The sequence below is a fragment of the Hipposideros armiger genome, unplaced genomic scaffold (assembly GCF_001890085.2).
Source record: "Hipposideros armiger isolate ML-2016 unplaced genomic scaffold, ASM189008v1 scaffold_83, whole genome shotgun sequence".
Classification (NCBI taxonomy): domain Eukaryota; kingdom Metazoa; phylum Chordata; class Mammalia; order Chiroptera; family Hipposideridae; genus Hipposideros; species Hipposideros armiger.
In genome coordinates, this window is record NW_017731433.1 from 1,240,188 (window position 1) to 1,260,144 (window position 19,957).

Below are 19,957 nucleotides of genomic sequence, written 5' to 3' on the forward strand. Positions count from 1 at the left end.
GAAGCCAGACACAAGAGTATATATTGTTAGATATCAATTATGTAAAGTACAAAAACAGGCAAAATTAATCCATAGTGATTATCTTTTAGAGGTGGGGGGAGTTAGGGATTAAAAGGCGCTCATGGAAGCTTCTAGGGTGGTGCTATTGTTATGTGTTTTGATCAGGTTGCTGGTTACACAAATGTGTTTGTGAAAATTCATCAAAGCAGTATGTTCAAAATTTGTGCACTTTTATGTACATATATTACAATTCATAGTTCAGTAACTAAAATGTCAAAAAAAAAAAGTAAATGTTAGATTTGATTGGGCTATTCACATGTCCAATGTTTTATTTGTGAAGTTTGTGATTCTTTATCTTGTCCAATACATATCGGGTCTAAAAGTAATTTTGTCTAGTTTTAAAGCTACAATATATAACTAATTTTAAACTATACCTCATAAACATCTGTGCCAAAATCAAATACAATATTATTTTGAATATGTGAAAAATTGCGTTCTTACACAAATAATTCAGAGAAAAATAGGGTCACTTAAAATGAGAAAAAAATGTAATAGCCTTATATATCATGAATCTTAATTTTATTATCTTTAAAATTACCTTTATTATATAATCATTGATAATACATGGAGATAGTTTCTTTTACATAAAATTACTTCTGTATCATGGTAGCACACAAAAAAAGATTCCTATAGGAATTTGTGAGATTATATATGTTATAATGAAAAGGTTTTGAGAATTAGAGGGAAAGTTGGGTAACACTTTAGTCATGGAGAAGAAATATGGTCAGAACTGTGGGTATCCAACAAACTGAGTGAACTGCGTCAAGTCAGCACTGTCCAATAGAAATACACTGTGAATCAATTGTAATTTTTAAGTTTCTAGCAGCCACATTTTAAAAAGTAGGAAGTATATGTGCACTGTAATACACCAATAATATCTAACTCAACTCAACAATTAATTGAAATGTAATGCCACCAAAACAATAAAGTTGTTTCACAGAAAAATATTTCACAATGCTTCAGAGTTTTAAATTAGTTAAAAATTTGAAACTCAATTCCTCAGTCACACTAGCTACACTTTAAGTGGCTTTATAATACATGATCAGTGGCTCCCACATTCGACAGCACAGATGTCAAGTCAGTCTCTGTGAGGCTTGCTTTCTTCATGATAAACTAAGAAGTTAATCAGATAAAGAATTCCCCAAATATATGGTGATGGAAGGAGAACCAACTCTGGGTGGTGAACACATAATGCAACATATAGATGATATATTATAGAATCATACACTTAAAACCTATGTAATTTTATTAACCAATGTCACCCCAATACACTAAAAAAAAAATTCCCAGGGAGAATTTTTGCCAAATGAAGTCCACATGCCCCTGGGCCATTCACCACTCGGGAATGCAGCCCAATGTCCAGGGATCTGATGACTTTCAAAGTCAGAAATCCGAATGTTTACATCAAATATCTTTTGTTTTCCTTGTAGACAACTAGCATGAAGTTTTTCAGAGCACCGTGTGGGCCAAACCAAAACATATCCATATGCTGCTCTTTGCAACCTGGGTTCTACAAACATTCTTTCCTGCTCTTCCAATCTATTGATTTATTTTGGAGTAATCTGACTTGTACACCTGGAAAACTAAAAAACACAGCTGGAGAATCAGCTGAATCATGAGCTTCAAAGCCCCCTCTAAAGGCAAGGTGAAGCTACAGATGCTCTCAAGAGGTGATGACCTGTGGTGCAAATTAGCAGGATCCCAGTGTGAGCTTAAGCCCTGTCGATACTCCAGAATGCAGATGAGTCTGAGAAAGAATCATCCTAAGGTAAGGAACAACCCAAGCCCCAGATTTTGGATCAAGGACAATGTGCCAGAGATAGATGGAAAGGGCAGTGAAACCAAGTTCACCACAGTGACTGCCACTCTTAGTACCCAATTCCCATGAAGCCTGCCTGGGTCGTCCGAGGCGTGTGAAATCCAGAGGCACAAGGTAAACAGGCCATGGACAGTAGACAGCTGCAGAGGTGACTGCAGGAAGCAGCTTGAGGAGCCATCAGCTCACTCCCTGGACATAACGATGGTGGAAGCAGGGGGCTGGGGGGTGGCAGGTAGACTCCAAGGAGACCAGTTCTCAAGTCCTGATGACTCATCACCTGGGAATATTAACTGTTTGATAGAATCTGAAAAAGGACAGAGTTCCCTCCGAGAGGCAAAGTCAGAAACTCTTGTTTTGTGAATGCTGTTAAAACCTCATATTATAGTTTCCGCAGTAAGAGAGCCTGGGAAAAAAGATTAGTGAAGGCCTTGAGTTAGGATTCAAGCAATTTGAGCATTAATCCCAAGTGTGTCACTGTTGCTGTGAGACTTGTTTCTCCAAATATAAATGGCCATAATATACCATATGGTCTTACTCTATATATGACAGGGTTGTTTTCAGGACCAAGTGATATCATGAATATAAAGCAATTTGAGAAGTATACATTTCTCATGTAATTACAAACCATTTTTTTTATTATTGACTAAGCAATTACTACTGGATTATAGGGCTACAGCTATTAAATGCCATTTAGGTCCCTAATCAGGATTCCTCCTAAATTTGAGGTGGGTGGAGTGGGTTAGGGCTTTAGGGGAATAGTAGTGAGCATTACTACCCCATGACAAACCCAGTCACTATCTAGCGAGTTCATAGGATGGGACCAGGAAAGGTCGAATGCCAATTTACCCTAAAGCAGTGGGTTCTTCATTTTTTTCAGGTCACTGGTACTTTGAGGATCTGATAAAAGCTATGGCTCTGTCTTGGAAATGGCACATATTACAGAAGTGACATACATGTTTCAGAAAGTTCATGGACCCCCATGGATCCCAAATTGAAAATGTCACCCTTAAGGAAGAAAGGGTCAGAGACAAGACCCACAATGTGGTCTTAGGAATGAGTTGTCGCTGGGTAGGAGGCAGTTTTGACAACAGCTGGAGGCCAACGATAAAAAGAGTGGTTTTTCTTTAAAGGTTCAGCCTCTACTCAAAGTGTTGCTACCGTGGGACCCTCAGATGAAGACTTCTTGGGGTGTATATAAGGTCTATGACATGTACTCACAAATACCATTATTCTAGCTAACTCTTAGCTACTGCTTCCTTGGACAGTTTCAACATTGAAGAGCATCTTTTAGCACAGTGCATATGGACCCTAACCAACACAGGGAGTAAACGGTATATGAGAAAATAAATAAATACATACACATACACACACACACACCACACACGTACACACACACACACACACACACACACACACACACACACCTATCATGTAAATCTCCCTAAGAACCACACTGCACATGTTAGCACTACACTGTATAACATGCAGGGGACTTTTGCTGTTTTGGTTTTTGCTGTTTTGGTTTTTGGTACAGTGAACGGAGACCACACATCAAAGAAGCCTTCTGATATCCACAAGAATATCACCAAGAGAAGTCCACAGCAATATCAAGTAGCACTAAATATCACGGCAGCAACCTGGCACCTACACAGATAGGCATGGGCAGGAAGAGATCACTTATACTACAAAAATTCCGCAGCAACTTCTCACTGACAACAACAGAACTCGGCTTCTTGAATGGAATATGGCCTCAAACATTTTGACAAAATATTCTCTATCCACTTCTCAATGCACTCTCTTATAGAAATATGTTTAGGAAAGTCAAAAGGAAAATAGATAGTTATCTCATGTATTTGTAATTACTAAAATATGTTTAGGAGAGTGAGGTCATACTGGATTTGAAATTAAAATTGTTAAGAAAACATTTAATGACTTTTTCATAATATGCTCTGATGCTCTATTTTTATAAATATCACAAAAGAATACTCATATATTGCAATATTTTAAACTTGACTTTCAAAGTAGGGATGAATGAATAAGTTGAGATTACCAGTCATGCAGTTAATGTTCTTTCTTTAAATCAAAGATTTTTATCTAAGACCATTAAAACTCAATAAAAAATTACCTGACTATCAAATACCAAGGTCTTGACCAAGGACTGCAGTCTGTAAAGTCAGAAGGAACACTGAGAAGTGAAAATACTATATGAACTAACAAACTGCTTTCCTATCTACTTGTCACTTGTAGGAGTGGGAAATTTTCACATACTGTCAATGGATTTTTGAAACTCCCCAGGGACACTATGCCTTCCACTTTGGGATTTCTCCTGACAGCCTACTACTTGGGGTTATACTTCAGGGAGTTACCCTGAAGTTGCTAGCATTTTCATTCTTCCTGGTCAGATGGTTTAAGCTCCAGATACTTTTCCTCTGAATTGCCAAGATTTCAAACGCCACTTTTTGCTAATATACTTTGAATTAAATGGTAAATCACACTTAATATAAGCAAAACATTTTTTACAAAAGTATTATGTTGCATAATGCAGGAAAACAATTTAAAACAGTGCCTGATACACAGCAAGTGTTGAATAAATGTCAGCTTATGAGGACTTTGGTAACGATATGCCAACAACGAAAGTAATAAATTCTCACCTTGTGGTAGACAGTTACTAAGATGGCCCCCAATGATCCCATCTTCTGTTATTCATACCTTCACAAAACCACTTCCCTTGAGAGTGAGCTGAAGTTAGTGACTCAATTCTAACAGACACAATATGGCAGCAGTAATGTTTTATCCCTTTCAAGATTAGGTTATTAAAATACTTTCACTTTTATCGCGGGCCCTTACACACTCTCTCTCCAGCTCTCCCTTGGACCTCGTGCCCTGAGGGAAGGCAGCTATCATGTTGCAAGTTCCATGTTGGAACTGTGGAAAGCCTTATGGAAAGGCCGACATGAGGGAGATTGGCAGCACATCTTCTGAAGCTTGCCAACAACTGCACTGTGGATTCTGAAGCAAATTCTTCAATCCCAGTTGAGTTTTGAGATGACTGCAACCCTGGTTAGCAGCTCCATCATGCAACATCATGATAGATCTCGAGAGAATCACCCACCTAAGCCCACATTCCTTTCCCACGGAAACTGTAAGATAATATTTGTTGTTCTAAGGCAATTCAGTTTGGGGATGATTTGCTATGCAATAGGATAACTAATATGGATTTTGGAAGTGTGGTGCTGCCATAACAAAAATCTAAAATGTGAGAGTGGCTTTGGAACTGTGTAGTGGGCTTTAAGAAGAGTGCGAGTGAGTGTAAAGTGCCTTGAACACATTGTCCACAGAATTTCGGACTCTGAAGAGATTGCTTGTAAGTAAGGGCATAAATCAAAGTGAGGAAAATTTTATTGGAAACTGGAAATTACACGGTGACGGAAGGTTTAACAATACCCACCCTTAGGTACAGTGACATGACCTGCAGTCACTCGTAGCTGTATGAGGAGTAACAAATGTGCGACATGAACTGGGTGAAACAGCTAAGGAGATTTCCCAGCAAAATGTTGAAGGTGCTACTTGGTTTCTTCTTCCTGGTTTATAGTAAACTGTGAGAAGATAAATAGAGGAAAGGGCTACTAAATAAAAAGTAGGCAGGACTTGATGGTTTGGAAAATTCTCAGCCTCTCCTGACAGCAAACAATGCCAAAATTAAGAAATAGTTTCCAAGCAAAGACCAATTCCAGAGAACTGTCAGAAAAAAACATGATCTAAATATGAGACCGAGGTTGTGATTTTTCAAATGCTTGTTAAGACCTTTGAAATGTGGTGTCTCAGAGTACTAGTCAGTCACACCACAGGATCTCCCAAAAGTTTAAGAGTGTGGCTCAAGATCCTTTCAACAGGCCTTTGGGAAATTAGAAGGCACTGTCTCTCCTTTGTCTCAGCAGAAGCCCAGGTAGAAAAGGATTTATCTCCAAGAAATATGTGGGCGTGGTTTTTGTCTAACAGAGTCAAACCCAACAAGCTTCATAGGAGATCCACAAAAGTTCTGAGACCATTTCATCAGTAGAAACGACAAGTTTGGACTGAAAGGGACAGGTATGGTACAAAATGGAAATAGGTCAAAGGTCCCCAAAATTCTACTGGCTGGAAGCAGGCTGAGAAAACTCAGCTGCAGACACATACTATGTTTCATAAAAATGGAAGGATGACTCAGAAAGTGGTACCAATAATCCAAAGCGTAGACTCAACAGCCATGGAAACCTAGTCAAGGAACATTTACCTGAATTACTATGAATTAGTGACTCCTACATACTTGGGATTTTCTGCTTTGTTGAAAAAAGAATATGGAGTTATCTTATGCCTGCCCCACTATTGTATGTTGGTTGTATTGAGATGAAAAATCTTGACTCTTTATTTTCACAGATCTACAGATGAAGAGGAACTGTACTTGAGAAGTTGTACGTGAGGAACTATACCCAAAGAGCTTTGTTCGTCCATACTCAGATCAAACTTAGATTGACTTCTGGATATTGAGCTGATGCTCATCTATAAAGAGGATTTCTTTTTCATCTTCTGATAAAAGCAATGTTTGACATAGGTACAAGTTAACATGTTTTATAGCATCAAACCTTTAAAAGGGACATAAAGTCCTTTTAAAAATTCTCTTGAAATGCCTGTTAATAGGTTAAGAGATTGACACAATAGGACTTAGAGTCATAATATTAAATCTTACTAATGTAAAATGTGATAAACTATTCTACAGTAACAAAACTAAATAATCAAGTAATTATCAGCTACCGAATTTTATGTTTAGGATGTTTATTTTATAGCATCAAGCTACTGTTGAGAGCATACAAGCAATGTGAAAGCTGTCTTAAATATCCTGATTTGCAGTTTTGTTGTTTGTAATAAGAACTCCACCTAAAGAAGGGGTTTAAATGAGATGGGCATTGGAATGTTTAACTCTTCCTTAAATAATTATATATTTTTCTTAAATTCACTACTCAAAAGAAATAGTGTCATTTGAATGTTCTATCATGCCTTATCCTTCAGACAGCATCTTTTACTCTTCTATTCATGCTCACATTGTGACCTTTTATAGTTAAAGCAATATTTTTTTTAAATGTCATAAACAGCAATTTATTTCATGTCCATGTCCCTCCAGGCGATGAGGCTATTTAGTGAGGCTTATTAGTGAAGGGCAATGACTGGTGTGTCCTCTGGATAAGCACTCACAGGTGGAGAAAAGCGAAGAACGCAGATATGCCATTCAGAAATACACAGCACTGTTAAAAATAGCAACGCCCATTTCTGTTCTACATGAGAAGAGGGTGCTGCTGTTCCCAGAGAGAGCGGGTGCAGTGGGGGAACGCCACGTTGTACGGGAACTCAGGATATGTGGGCTTCGTGCTTAGCTTGAGACACATGGTAAGTGATTCATCAGCTTCCGCATTGTTTTCTTAACCGGAAAATTCAGTGTTCATATCAAATTGGAACAGTTAATGAATTCCTCAACTCCAGGCATGAGAGTACTCCAAACAGGAGTTCTTACTTATGGGATGCCAAATATTCACTTTTTCCCCTAAAATAAACTTCTAAAGGGAACACTTTACACTAGTACATTGTAAATGAAAAATCTGACTTACACAGCATGAATGGATGGTAACTAAACTTTTGATGTAATTAAACAACAACATAATTATTAAATTCTAGCTATCAGGCTGCTGGCTGCCTGAAGTCTGCTATCTTCGAGGAAAAAAAAGAAAAAAAGAGCAATTTTATCTAGGAGAATGATTCTAGCATCAAATTGAGAGTTTCTCCTTGACTTCTCCAGAGCGCACTGAAAGGGAATTCAAAAGGGCATATGTTTTTTATTATGCGATTCCACGCTATTTTCTGCAGGATCTGCATACCACCTAAATCAACTCCCGTATCCATCCAAATCACCTGTGTCACAGCAGCAACTGTCCTATACTCTGGAAATGCTGCATCAAATAATCACACCTGTTAGTTCTAATTCTAAATTTTATCTTGAATCCTCATACGACCCACCTAACCTACTTTCTCAAAACCAGTAATAGTGTCATGAGACACTAAAATAACTTTGAAGGCAATGGAGTACTGTGGAGAGAACACGAGATAGGAAGTCACATTAGGGCTCTAAGCTCAGTTTCATTAGATTAGACCTTGACACTGACTGGCATGTTAACTAACCCCTCTGGGCCTCAGATTGCTCATTCACATTAAAAAGCCTTTGTCACTTTTAAATAAGAAAATGCATGTAAAATGCTTAGCACAATACCTGAACATGGTAGACACTCAATAAAAGTTATGTATTTAAAATAATTAAATTATTTTTAATTAAATATGTTGGGGTGACAATGGTTAGTAAAATTACATAGGTTTCAGGTGCACAATTCTATAATACATCATCTATATATCACATTGTGTGCTCACCACCCAGAGTCAGTAATTTAATTTTCAAATAAACTTTCAAAATTCTATCACAATAAATTCACTTCAAATAACACTGGCTTGAAACAAAAATACAGTGTGCCATTTTTCTTGTATAATAAAGTTACATAGCTTTCACTTCCAAACAAAGCTACAAAACCCACAAACCAATGACTGGCAAAAGAAGCAAAAACATTATGTCCTCAATGATAAAAGAAGAACACTTAGCTGTTAAAATGAAAACAGCAACTCTTAGTTGCTACCATGTAAATGTTTTCAGGGCTTTTCCTACCAAAAAAGAGGTCAAAATGGCAGAAACGACAGAGTGAGAGTATCTTAAATCAAAGTTTCAGCCAAGTGGGCCCATGGTTCTGAAAAGAGCCATGCTTAGGACACAACTAATAACACTATTACCTACTATATGTAGTAAACAGTGGGCAAAATAAAAAACAGCCTGATGCTAATCCAGCAACAGTAGTCCTGGTCACCTAATAAATGCAGCAGTGAATACACTCCAGGATTCATGCAGACATTTCAGATATATTGTTTCTAATCCATACCAGTGTGCAAGGCAGACATTGCTATCCTCAATTAAATATGAGGATCGGAAGTTCAGGCAAGCTACTCGCCTGGTCAATCAAGGTCACTCCACTGGTAAGCACCAGAGTTGCATTCACACTGTATCTGACGAGAAACGCACTCCCTTCACTAGTTTCTGTTTCTTTCCTTTTTGGACATAAAGGTGTGAGCAAGAATCTTTCTCAATGCTCTGAAAGTCATAAACTGATATTAATCCCCTTTTCTCTCTCTCTCCTTTCTTCTGGTTTCTCTCAAATCCTTTGCATTTTGGTCCCCGCCAGCTTCAGTCGCCATTACCCCAACTGCAATTCACTCATTCATTAAGTCACCAAAATCTGGTCTTGTGCCTCAGCCCCACAAGAAACTGTCCTTGGTAAAGCAGGAGAGATTACAAAACAATCAAGGTAAGGTTTTCAATCCACATTGGACTTAAACTAAAGGGTCACAGAAGATAAGCAATTCTCTTACATGGTCAACCAATACTGGCACATTCCAATTAACAAGGATGACTAAGGCAGATACAATGTGTGGAATCACACATATTTGTGCAAATCATATACATTCAACAGAATGCTTAATTGAGTAAAATTTTCAAAAAGCATCTAGAAGCTCTTGCTCTTGTCTTTTATTCAGGGAATGAATTTTAAGGCAGGGTTTTACATGCAAATAAAAACTACTAAGTTTTTAGCTGAGCCTAATGAGTAATTATTTCTGTTCCATTTTTAAAACACAGCAGAATGAAACAAAAACAGCTTGATAAATATCTCCTTTAAACTGTAAGACATACTTGGGTGAAAATGTTTAATACCCAATATCTAAGTGATGTTTATTAAGTCCTAACTTTGCACTAGAAAATGAATATACCTACTATGCGTTGCCTACCCCCGTGGGTCTAAATTACTGAGGTCTGTTAACAACTCCTGTACATGAGGTTCCCCAACAGTCCAAAATGCAAGCTACACCCTTCTAAGCATTATATACTGGCTGACACTATTAATCCTTGTAACAACCTATCAGAAGCTCTATTATCCTGATGATGACATATGATGAAAACAGGTCACAGACAACTTAAGGAACTTGCCCAAGATCATACAGCTGTAAAAACAAACAAACAAACAAAAAACCAAGAAATCAAATCCAAGTGCTCTGACTCCTCAGTCCTTATCCACTACACTTTATTGCCCACATACATAAGCACATTCATAGGCAGACAGAAAATACCATTCAGGTATAAACTTACTATTTATTGAGCACCTACTATATGCCAGGCACCAGGTACTAGAGATGAAAGAATTAAAGCTTGGCCCTGAGCTGAAAAAAACTTTTAAAAAAAAAAGATTCAGGGTAGGGTGAAAATAAAGTAACCAGTTATAATATAACATGTTCATGCTCAGGCTAGTGGGCTATCTATCCTGCCTTTTAGGGGAACAGGATGCAAAGGATAACTAATGTAAACAACAGTATGACCCTTAGAAGCACCAATTTTTTTTTTTTAAATAGCTGTAATACACTTGACTAGAACTAGAAAACTTTATATAATCCTTTTTTTGATGGTTTCTGGTCATCACTGGGAAGACCAAGAACGCTGCAATCATGTCATAAAGCATTTCCAGAATGAGGGGCTTTTGCCCCTACTTTTTAAAAATTTAAATAGTTATATCTCTCTCCCAGGTCTTATTGCTAAAGGTTATTGCCCACCTCTAGCAGTTACACTCTCTCCTAATCTGAAATGATACACAAGAGCGTTAATGAGTAACCATACCCTAAATTTAAATTGTCAGGGAAGGTTGCTTCTCCAGAGTAAAGTATTCAGGCTTAGGACGGTTTACGTATTTTCTTTGACGTTCATTTAAATACAATAAAAAGAGGTGGCTAATGATAAAGACAAATTCTGTCAATTTTAAAATTTTACTCACAACAAACCTGGGAAAGAGATGAAATTTCTTACCTCAAACAGGGACCGTGACAATAGTAACAGGTAATCTTTAATGAGCAGTACCTACTATGTGCCAGGTATATTAGTTAGCAGGTTAATAGCGATTAATTATTTTATCCTCACAATAACCTTATGGAATATGAAATTCTAATCTCCATTATATAAATAAAAAAAATAAGGCCCAAGTTCACATAAAAGTTATAGGACTAGAATCTGAATCACATGCTTAAGGTAAAAACAAAAACAAAAAACAACTTCAGTATCTTTGTGGGCAAGCAGGTGAAGTAACTGTGTGAAGTGGCTCAGTTTCAAGATTATAGAGCCATTGTTCTCAACCTTGGCTGCACACAGTAATCACCTGGAGAGACTGCCAGGTGTGTTCCACCCCCATAGCCCCACAGACTGTGATTTAATTGGTCTGGGAGCTGCCCAGGTAATTCTAATGGCCAGTCAAAGCTAAGAACTACTATGTGTAAACAGAGAGAATGGTTCATGGCCCACAGGAAAGGAGTTTAAAAAAATGGAAAAGGGTAAGGAAACAATGTGCTGACCAAAGGTTGTTGGCACTGCCTCTGCACCAATATGTAACCTCTGCCCCACTTTTCAATATAATTAGAGATAGTATGGGTGGAAGATAGATCAGTAAATAGACAGGCTGGCAGATGGAGACATTTGTTTTCAGTGGAGAGGGGCTTGCCTAGTCTTGGAACTTGCCCCATGTCACCCCCCACCACCATCTCCTATTTATGGAATTCTCCTACTACAAAATGCACTTAGAGTTAGGACATAACCTACTTTCAAAATAAGCTCTGGAGTACAACTCATTCTTAAACTGAAGATGGAACCTAAATATGCTCACTAAACAAATGCATACCTTCAAATTAAAGGGCCAAACTACTTAAACATTTCAAGAGTCGTATTTTTTAAAGAAGGCCACTGTTAACTCTGATCTTATCCAAGCCAGGTCAAGAGATCTCGCGTAACTAAGCAAGACTTAAGAATGGAGAGTCTAAGCCCTAAAAACAAAGGCAGGTGGTATATAGTATTACTGAGTAAAATGTCATTTGTCATTAGAAAAGGGAAGCAAATCAGTATACCACAAAAAAATCTTCATTAAATGGCCTGCAGATGTGAAATCCAAAATAAATGCTACAGAAGTCAATTGTGAATCCATTAAAAAAAAAAAAAAGAAATTGTAGCTTGCTTGGGAAATAATTCTTCATGCATAACCATATTATAATTGTTGCACCACAATTCAAGAGGAAATGGCCAAAGAGTAAATTAAGAAATGGCCTTTAAGGCAACTCATTCAAAGTAGCTACAACATTTTTTCATGTCCTGCTGCAGAGCAAATGTGTATTTTAATGGTCCTGTATTACCACGGACCACCACTCTTCCCCACTACCACCACCCAAAGAAGACAAATGAAAGAAATCGAGATTGATTTTCAAAACGGAATACTACGATATAAAGGCCATGACTCAGAACCCAAGGGCCTTGGCCAGTGAGTCTTAGCACTGGCAGTTGAGGCGAATGCACTACTTGGGTAAAATATTTTGTGGTTGTTACTTTGTTTTGGTTTTTCAAAAAACAGACAGGGAAGTGAAGCCTGGGAAAGTAGACAAAAGTGTGTGGGATTAATTTTCTCACTAGTTTAGGATAATTTTCCTTGTTGATTGAATAAATATATAGCGCTCCCCTCATGTGTGTCAGGCACTGTGCAGTGCTGAGGATGTACGGATGAATATGACAGTGCCTGCTCTCATGGGTCTCCTAAAGTGAGAGACCAAAGTACCAACCTCATAATTCACTACACAAGCCCCTTCCAACCATGAGTGTGAAAATCCAGTCCTGCCATCGTACTATTAGCAAATTTTCCCCTTGGTCTGATTCCACTGAACTTCACAAGGAAGCCACTCATATCATCTAAATAAAATAAGTAAATAAATAAATACCCATACTTTGCATACCGACAATAATCCATGGGTAAATATCAAGGAGTTTTAAGAAAAGTTTGGTTTTTTTTTAACCTATATCAAAGACTGTATCAAAACAGGTTTTCCTTTTGAACTAGGCCCAGCTCACATATTTTCACTGCCTATGGCTATACAGCTTCAGTAAGCTAAAAATACTTTTCTTTCTTCTAAGTTGGGAAGAGCATTTAAGACTAACCAATCAGCTGTGTATCATTTTTGCTCATCTTAATTTTTTTTTTTTTTACTAAAAAAAATAGCTTAAGCAACGAAAAGGCATCTGGTTTATATTTGTATGCACATACACTGACAGATCTATCCCAGCTTGTATCTTCCTACTAATATGAAATAAGCTGTGTTTGCATTATCAGCAAAGACTGTCAACATTTCACTACTAAGCTTTTTGTTATTATTATTATTTTTTTGGTTGGGGAAGAGGGCTGCATAAGTGTTGAAAAGTAACCACAAGTACAAGTGAAAGCTTTCAAATCGTGTATAGGATGACTGTGCTCTTAACAAGACCACATGGTGCTTACTTTGCAGTCATGCATCATTTATGTTTCTGAAATTCACATTAAACGAGACTCTAAAACAGAATGATAGGAGCTTTAAGTCTTTCTGCAGGTTTTGCCCAAGTTGTGTTTGCGGTGTCTGGCAAAATGAAAAACTGTTTCTCTTCTTGGGCTTCTTAAGGCTAATTGTAAAATACACACATACACATACGCGCATGCGCGCACACACACGCCCAACACTGATAAACTAAAAGTTATTCAAGAAGACAAACTTTTTTTTTCTTTTCAAAAAACATACCTGCAGAATGGTGAAGAGCAGTTAAGTAGCGTGGACTCTTTTAACACATTCAACATACCTAGTCACCTTATTAAATTAACAGAAACTAGCAGGTCTAAGTTTCATTCAACTAGGCCATTAGTTTGGGCAGCCTGGTCATGGCTTAATTTTTCTAAAACAAAACAGCAGTTTGAGAAATCTCTGCCAAACTCCCCATTTCTTAGGTTACTAACAACGTCAAATGGAAAGCAAATACGTCCTTAGAAACCAGGAAAGCCATGCCCCTTCGGGATGGGCTGGCAGAATCGGAGCGAGGGCTACTGGTTTGCCTGCGTGGACTGCAGCTGGGCCTCTGAGAGTGCTGGGGGTTAAGGACTCCGTGTGTACCCACCCATTCAAAGCCCAGCGGGACCACAGACTGGTGCTACCTACGCATCTCACACACAACCACCCGAGGAGCCGGGAGATTGGGGATGTCATCTCCCCTGACACTCTGGGGCCCAGCCGCCCTGCAGGGCTCGCCTCTGATGACCCTGAAGGTCAGAGGGTGGCACCCGCAGTTCCAACGGCTCCCCAAAGCTACTTTTCCAGCTGTGGCGGAGGCGCGGGGCAAAGTTGGCCACTGGCCGCGTGCGTCCCGTTAACCGTACCTTGTAACTGGGCGGAAAGGGACTCCTGGTGCTGCTGGTACTTGAGCGCCACCGCCTCGGCTTTCCGCAGCTGGGTCTGCAGCTCGTAGTAGAGCATCGCGCCGTAGAGAAAGCCGAAGACCACGGTCAGCAGCAGCAGCGTCTGGAAGATCCGCTTCTGCTTTCGGGAGCACATCCCGTTTCCCATAGTCCCGCCTGGACCCCGCGCCGCGGCCGCCCCCACCGCCACTGTCTCTTCCTGCCCACGGCCCGAGCGAGCGCCTTAGCAGCGGCCGCCGCAGGAGGTGGCCGGACGCGGCATGAGGAGGAGAAGCCAGACACAAAAGCGGGGCCGACGGGGAAGTGGCGCCCGCTCAGCCCTCGCGCGCCGCGGGGCGCTCCGCCATCGACGCCGCCCGGGCAGCCGCCGCCAAACTTTTGCGAGGCTGTCGCTCTGCGAGTGCCCGGGCCCGGGAGGGGGCCCTCCGCATAGTTCTGAGCGGGCTGTCCTCGCGCTCGTCCCCAGCCGCCGCTGGCCTTTTTCCCTCCTCCCCACTTTTTGGCCCGGCTACCCCCGGCGGCGCTCGGAGTCCCGCCCCGGCCGCTCCCCGCCCCCTCGCGGCGGTTCCCACTGCGCGACTTTGCTGCCACCAAAAGGAGGGGGTGCGCCCTCAACAAAAGGACCCGGGCTCCAGGCGACGCCTCCGCGCGCGGCGGCGACGGTGGGTGACGGGTGGGGGCCGGCTGCTTGGCCGGGTTTGGGGGATGGCGGGCCGGTGTCACTGACTGGGCTTGCCGAGCCTCCGCCGCCGCCGCCGCCTCCCACCCAACTTACGTGTCACCCACGGCCCCGCTATTCTGGCCAACGGGATTCCGGGAGGAAGTCCCACTCGGGCTCCCCGCTCATTGGGCCCGTCCGAGCCGCCGCTCCCTCCCTTCGGGGAGGCAGTGCTGGGCTCGATTGGACGCCCGCTTTGTCCGTCCGACCCCTGGGCCGCGCCTTCCCTCCCACTGCGGGGACCAGCGAGGGGCTCGTGGGCAGCGCGACGTCCTGGCGCCCGGGTGCGTCCACGTGGAGTGAGGGTGGGTGGGGAGAGGCGGCGGAGTCTGCAGAGGGGTGGTTGGGGTGCGCCGGGGACGTGTGCCGGCCTGCAGTTGGGCGAGGTGCGGTGCGCACGTGTGTGAGTGTGCGCGCGTGTGTGAGATCCAGCACTGGGGACGCACGTGGGGAGACGAGTAATACATTGTATAGAAGTGGGAGGGAGTGGATGGGAGCAACTGCACTCTACCGAGTACACTTTCTTACCCCGCCCTTCCCCCAGTGGGCAGATGCGGTAGACGCAGCGATAGCTACATTGTCAGCACACTCTTCATAGTCAAACCCGTGATGCTGTGCCAACTGAGTCTTGCCCCATCCAGTGTAACTAGTGTGGATGCCTGTGTGCCCGTAGGTGGCAGGACGCGAGTCTGGAGACTCCAGCACGCTACCACGCTAGACTTATGCTCAACGGTTCACGTTGGGGGGTGGGGGGGAGGAAATCAGCTTGCCTTTGGTAGGGGGGGAAAGAAATGATCTCATATGTTTTACCCCTGGCTGCAAATAGAATAATTTAAAAACAAATCTTACAGGCCGAAATGAGTATGCATTCATTTTGTCATATGTATTTGTTTTATTGGTGGCAAAAATACATCAGTTACATTGTTAAACTGCATTTTAAAGGCCAACAAAGGTCCCCTATGTAAAAACAAGTAAAACAAACTTAATAACCACAAACCTCTTCAAAGAAAGTCCCATAGTGCGTTTGCTCTTTCTGTGTACTTGAGCAAGGAAAATTGAGGTTATGCATAAATGATAATTTTATTTCTGCACTTGACCTAAATTCTAATAAAGTAAATTATTTCTCAAATGTCTCAGTAGTGTCATGGAATTTGTTACATACTACATAATTTTTATGACAGTCTAACCAGATTTTAGTCATCATTATCAATAATGGCCAGTGAGGGCTTGAAATGAGGGTAGATCTGTTTAGTTAAATACAACGTAAAGACAGTCCCTGGTGCAGAATTTGTTTAGGTTGGCTCTGAATTTAGAGGATGCTAAGAACCATAAACTGAATTAACAACCTAGCTAGGCTGTGATATGTACACTACCATGAAACCTAAGTGTGGCTAGGCTAGCATAGGCTTTTCACTAATAATACCTTACAGTATATCATTGAAAATGCTTTCATATTGAAACACACCGTCTCACTTATCACACCTTGGTTAAGTACAGATGCTCCTCAACGTACTATGGGGTTACATCCTGATAAGCTCATCATAACTTGAAAATATTGTGAAGTAAAAAATGCATTTAATAAACCTAACCTACTGAACATCATTGCTTAGCCTCGCCTACTTTAAATGTGCTCAGAGCACAGATTAGCCTACAGATACTGATAAATTAGGCAACATTATCTAACACAAAGCCTATTTTATAATAAAGTGTTGAATATCTCATGTAATTTATTATGTGTGTGGTTTTCCCAGCATCGTAAAGTCAAAAAATCATAAGTTGAACCATCATAAGTCGAGGACCAAATGTATTAGATTCACATTTTGGTAAATAAACCAGTTTATCAAAGTGACTGTGATAGCTCTAGGACCTTCTAGGTCAGGCAGAAAGTTAGGTGCTCACAAGATTAGAATCCAGGTCGGCATCCTGTGCTTTCCTTCTCTTTCTCCCATCAAAGCTGGGTTCTCATTCTTTTAAAACAAGTTATATTAACGAATTGTATCTGGTCCATTAAACTGGAACCTAATTTAAAAAGAACAAAAATCCAAAGGAATTTTAGAATGTTGTTCTGTCGTGTAAATATTATATAGCCACTTTAAATGTCCCTCTTTCAGTTTGATTCTTGGAAACTGAGACTGGATAATTCCTGTGACCTTGTTAAATTCCTCAAAAGTAAGAACTCCTTGTCATCGCCAGTGTACAATTTGCTAAACGAACTGTTCCTAAAAACAAACAAACAAAAAAAAAACCTCCCAAAACTGCTCTGGAGGAAATGAAATTTTATAGCTACAATCGTCGACCATACTTAAATAGAAAATTATCCTAGCCACAAAAGAAAAAGAAATTGTACAGAGGACTGGGAAATTATTGCTCATATATTATACAGTATGCAGTATTTAGTAGTATTTCAAAAACTTTGGAAAAGTCTTATGCTTCCGTTATGCATGATTACTCATTTTAAACCTCTGATTTCTTCGCATCTGACTCCAAAGGCATTCTTTGCCTAAAGCTGCTGTCTGACTCTACCGAAAATAATAAATGTTGGCCATAAAACACAACTCAATATTTCAGTCATAAAATTTGAAAGAAAACAAAAATTATTACCTGAACTTATCCATTATTTCAAATTCAAGAAGGGTATGTAGAAGTACATAAAATCACTAATGGCAGTGTCTTTGTAATATTACTTTTCCAAGGTGAAGTATGCTGATAGTTTCCTGAAACTATCAGTATAGAGCTTATGAGAGGCCAGCATTGGGGAAGCTATCCAGGGCCTGTGAATTGAATTTACATAACATGCCTTTGGGTAGAGCTTGTAATAGATGAGCTATTTATACTGGTCTTGCTAGGTCTGTTGTTAGTTCTATTTTATTTTTATCATTTTAATAATAGTATTACATAATGATATTTCTATATCAAACATATATATTTAAAATTGTAAGTCCTAAAGAACTTCACTAATTTAATGTTTTATTTCTAAGGCAGGCGAAAATTAAAAGAGATTCAAGTTCTTACATTTGAAAAGGGCTAAGGTAACATTTGGGAACCTAAGCATTCTCTTCAGTTTTAGTCAATTTGTCGTTCTAATATTTGTTCATTTTCAAAATAGGAGAATGCAAGAAAAATATAGTTGAGGGATACAGCCAGTGTATAATTTGTAAAAATGGGTGATTTTAAATTAATGATGTTCAGGATCCTGGAATAAATAATTTCCAGTGTGTTTTAAATTTTTCATTTAAACCTCTTTCCTATAAATTGAATTGACAATTTTTTAATTTGCAAGAGAAGTCAACACCTAAGAAAAGGTGATGAATGTTAAATAACTTTTTTAAAAATCTGTAACTCTGATGATGAATGTTAACTAGAATTACTGTGATAATTATTTCTCAATAAACACACATATTGAATCATTGTTTTATACACCTGAAACTAATATGGTATGTCAATTATATCTCAATAAAAAATAAATCAATAAAATTGTATCAATAAATAACATTTTTAAACTTTTCATATGAAAAGGGCTGAAATTAACTATTCTTATTCCTCTTTAGGAAACTTCACTCTTGGTCTCTGCCTTTTTGCCACTTCTCCCATTTGCTATCACTTTACACTCAGACTTTGATGCTTGCCACCCCCTCTTTTTTTTTTAAGATTTTTATTAAAATATAACTAACATAAAATATTATAGTAGTTTCAGATGTACACCATAGTTATTCAATAGTACCCACCTGGCACTATACAGTGTTATTACTACATTATTGATTATATTCCCTATGCTAACGAAGTGATCACCATGATAACTCCAGCAACCATCTGACACCATGTCATGCTATCACAATATTATTGATTATATTTCCTATGTTGCATATTGCATCCCCAAGACTTATTTGTTTTATGCCTGGAACTCTGAACCACTTATTCTTCCTTATCTTTACCCCCCTTTTTAAATTTGTCAATTAGAGTTGACATTCAATATTATTTTATTTTATTGTAAGTATACAACATAATGGTTAGACATTTATATCATTTAAGAAGTGATCCCCCTAACTAGTACCCACCTGGCACTATACATAGTTATTACCATATTATTGATTATATTCTCTATACTTTACATCCCCATGACTGTTTTGTAACTACTAATTTGTATTTCTTAAACCCTTCACCTTTTTCACCCTGCCCCCAAACCCCTCCCAACTATCACCCCAACAAATCTAGTACCAATCTGACACCATACATAGTTATTACAATATTATTGACTATATTCCTTATGCTATACCATTCATCCCCATAAGTACTGTGTAACAATGAATTTGTACTTCTTAACCCCTTCCCCTTTTTCGACCCATCCCCAATTCCCCGTCATCTGGCAACCATCAAAAAAATTGTTTCTGTTTCATTTGTTCATTTTGTTCTTTAGATTCCACTTAAAAGTGAAATCATTCGACATTTGTCTTTCACTACCTGATTTATTACACTCAGTACAATACTCTCTAGGTCCATCCATGCTGTTGCAGATGGCAAGATTTCATTCTTTTTTTACAGCTGAGTAATATTCCATTGTATATGTGTACCACCTTTTCTTTATACGTTCATCAATTCAGGGACACACAGGTTGCCTTCATATCTTGGCTATTGTAAATAATGTTGCAATGAACATATGAATGAGCATATCCCCTTGAAACAGCATTTTGGGTTTCTTTGGATAAATACCCAGAAGTGGGATTACTAGGCCTTTCTTTGTCTCTTGTTATAGTCTTCGTTTTAAAGTCTATTTTGTCTATTGTAAGTATTGCTACTCCTGCTTTTTTTCTTAGTTTGTTTCCATTTTCATGAAATATCTTTTCCATTTCTTTACTTTTAGCCTGTGTGTTTCTTTTGATCTGAAATGAGACTGTTATCCATTCAGTCCCACCCTGTATTTTGACTGGAGCCTTTAATCCATTTACATTG

At 39.4% G+C, this 19,957-nt stretch overlaps 1 protein-coding gene across 5 annotated transcripts in view; it reads right to left on the reverse strand.

The window, feature by feature from the left end:
- Positions 1 to 14,779, reverse strand: part of GOLIM4 (golgi integral membrane protein 4) — an 81,038-nt gene extending 66,259 nt beyond the window's left edge. For 2 of the 5 annotated variants that reach the window (XM_019643975.1, XM_019643970.1), the window contains exon 1: positions 14,254 to 14,777. In XM_019643975.1, coding sequence (XP_019499520.1) covers positions 14,254 to 14,440 — 187 coding nt within the window. In that variant the 5' untranslated portion in view covers positions 14,441 to 14,777. Of the gene's footprint in view, positions 1 to 14,253 lie in introns of all 5 variants that reach the window. The other 3 variants (XM_019643974.1, XM_019643972.1, XM_019643973.1) reach the window with 3 other exon arrangements.
- Positions 14,780 to 19,957: the final 5,178 nt, after the last annotated feature.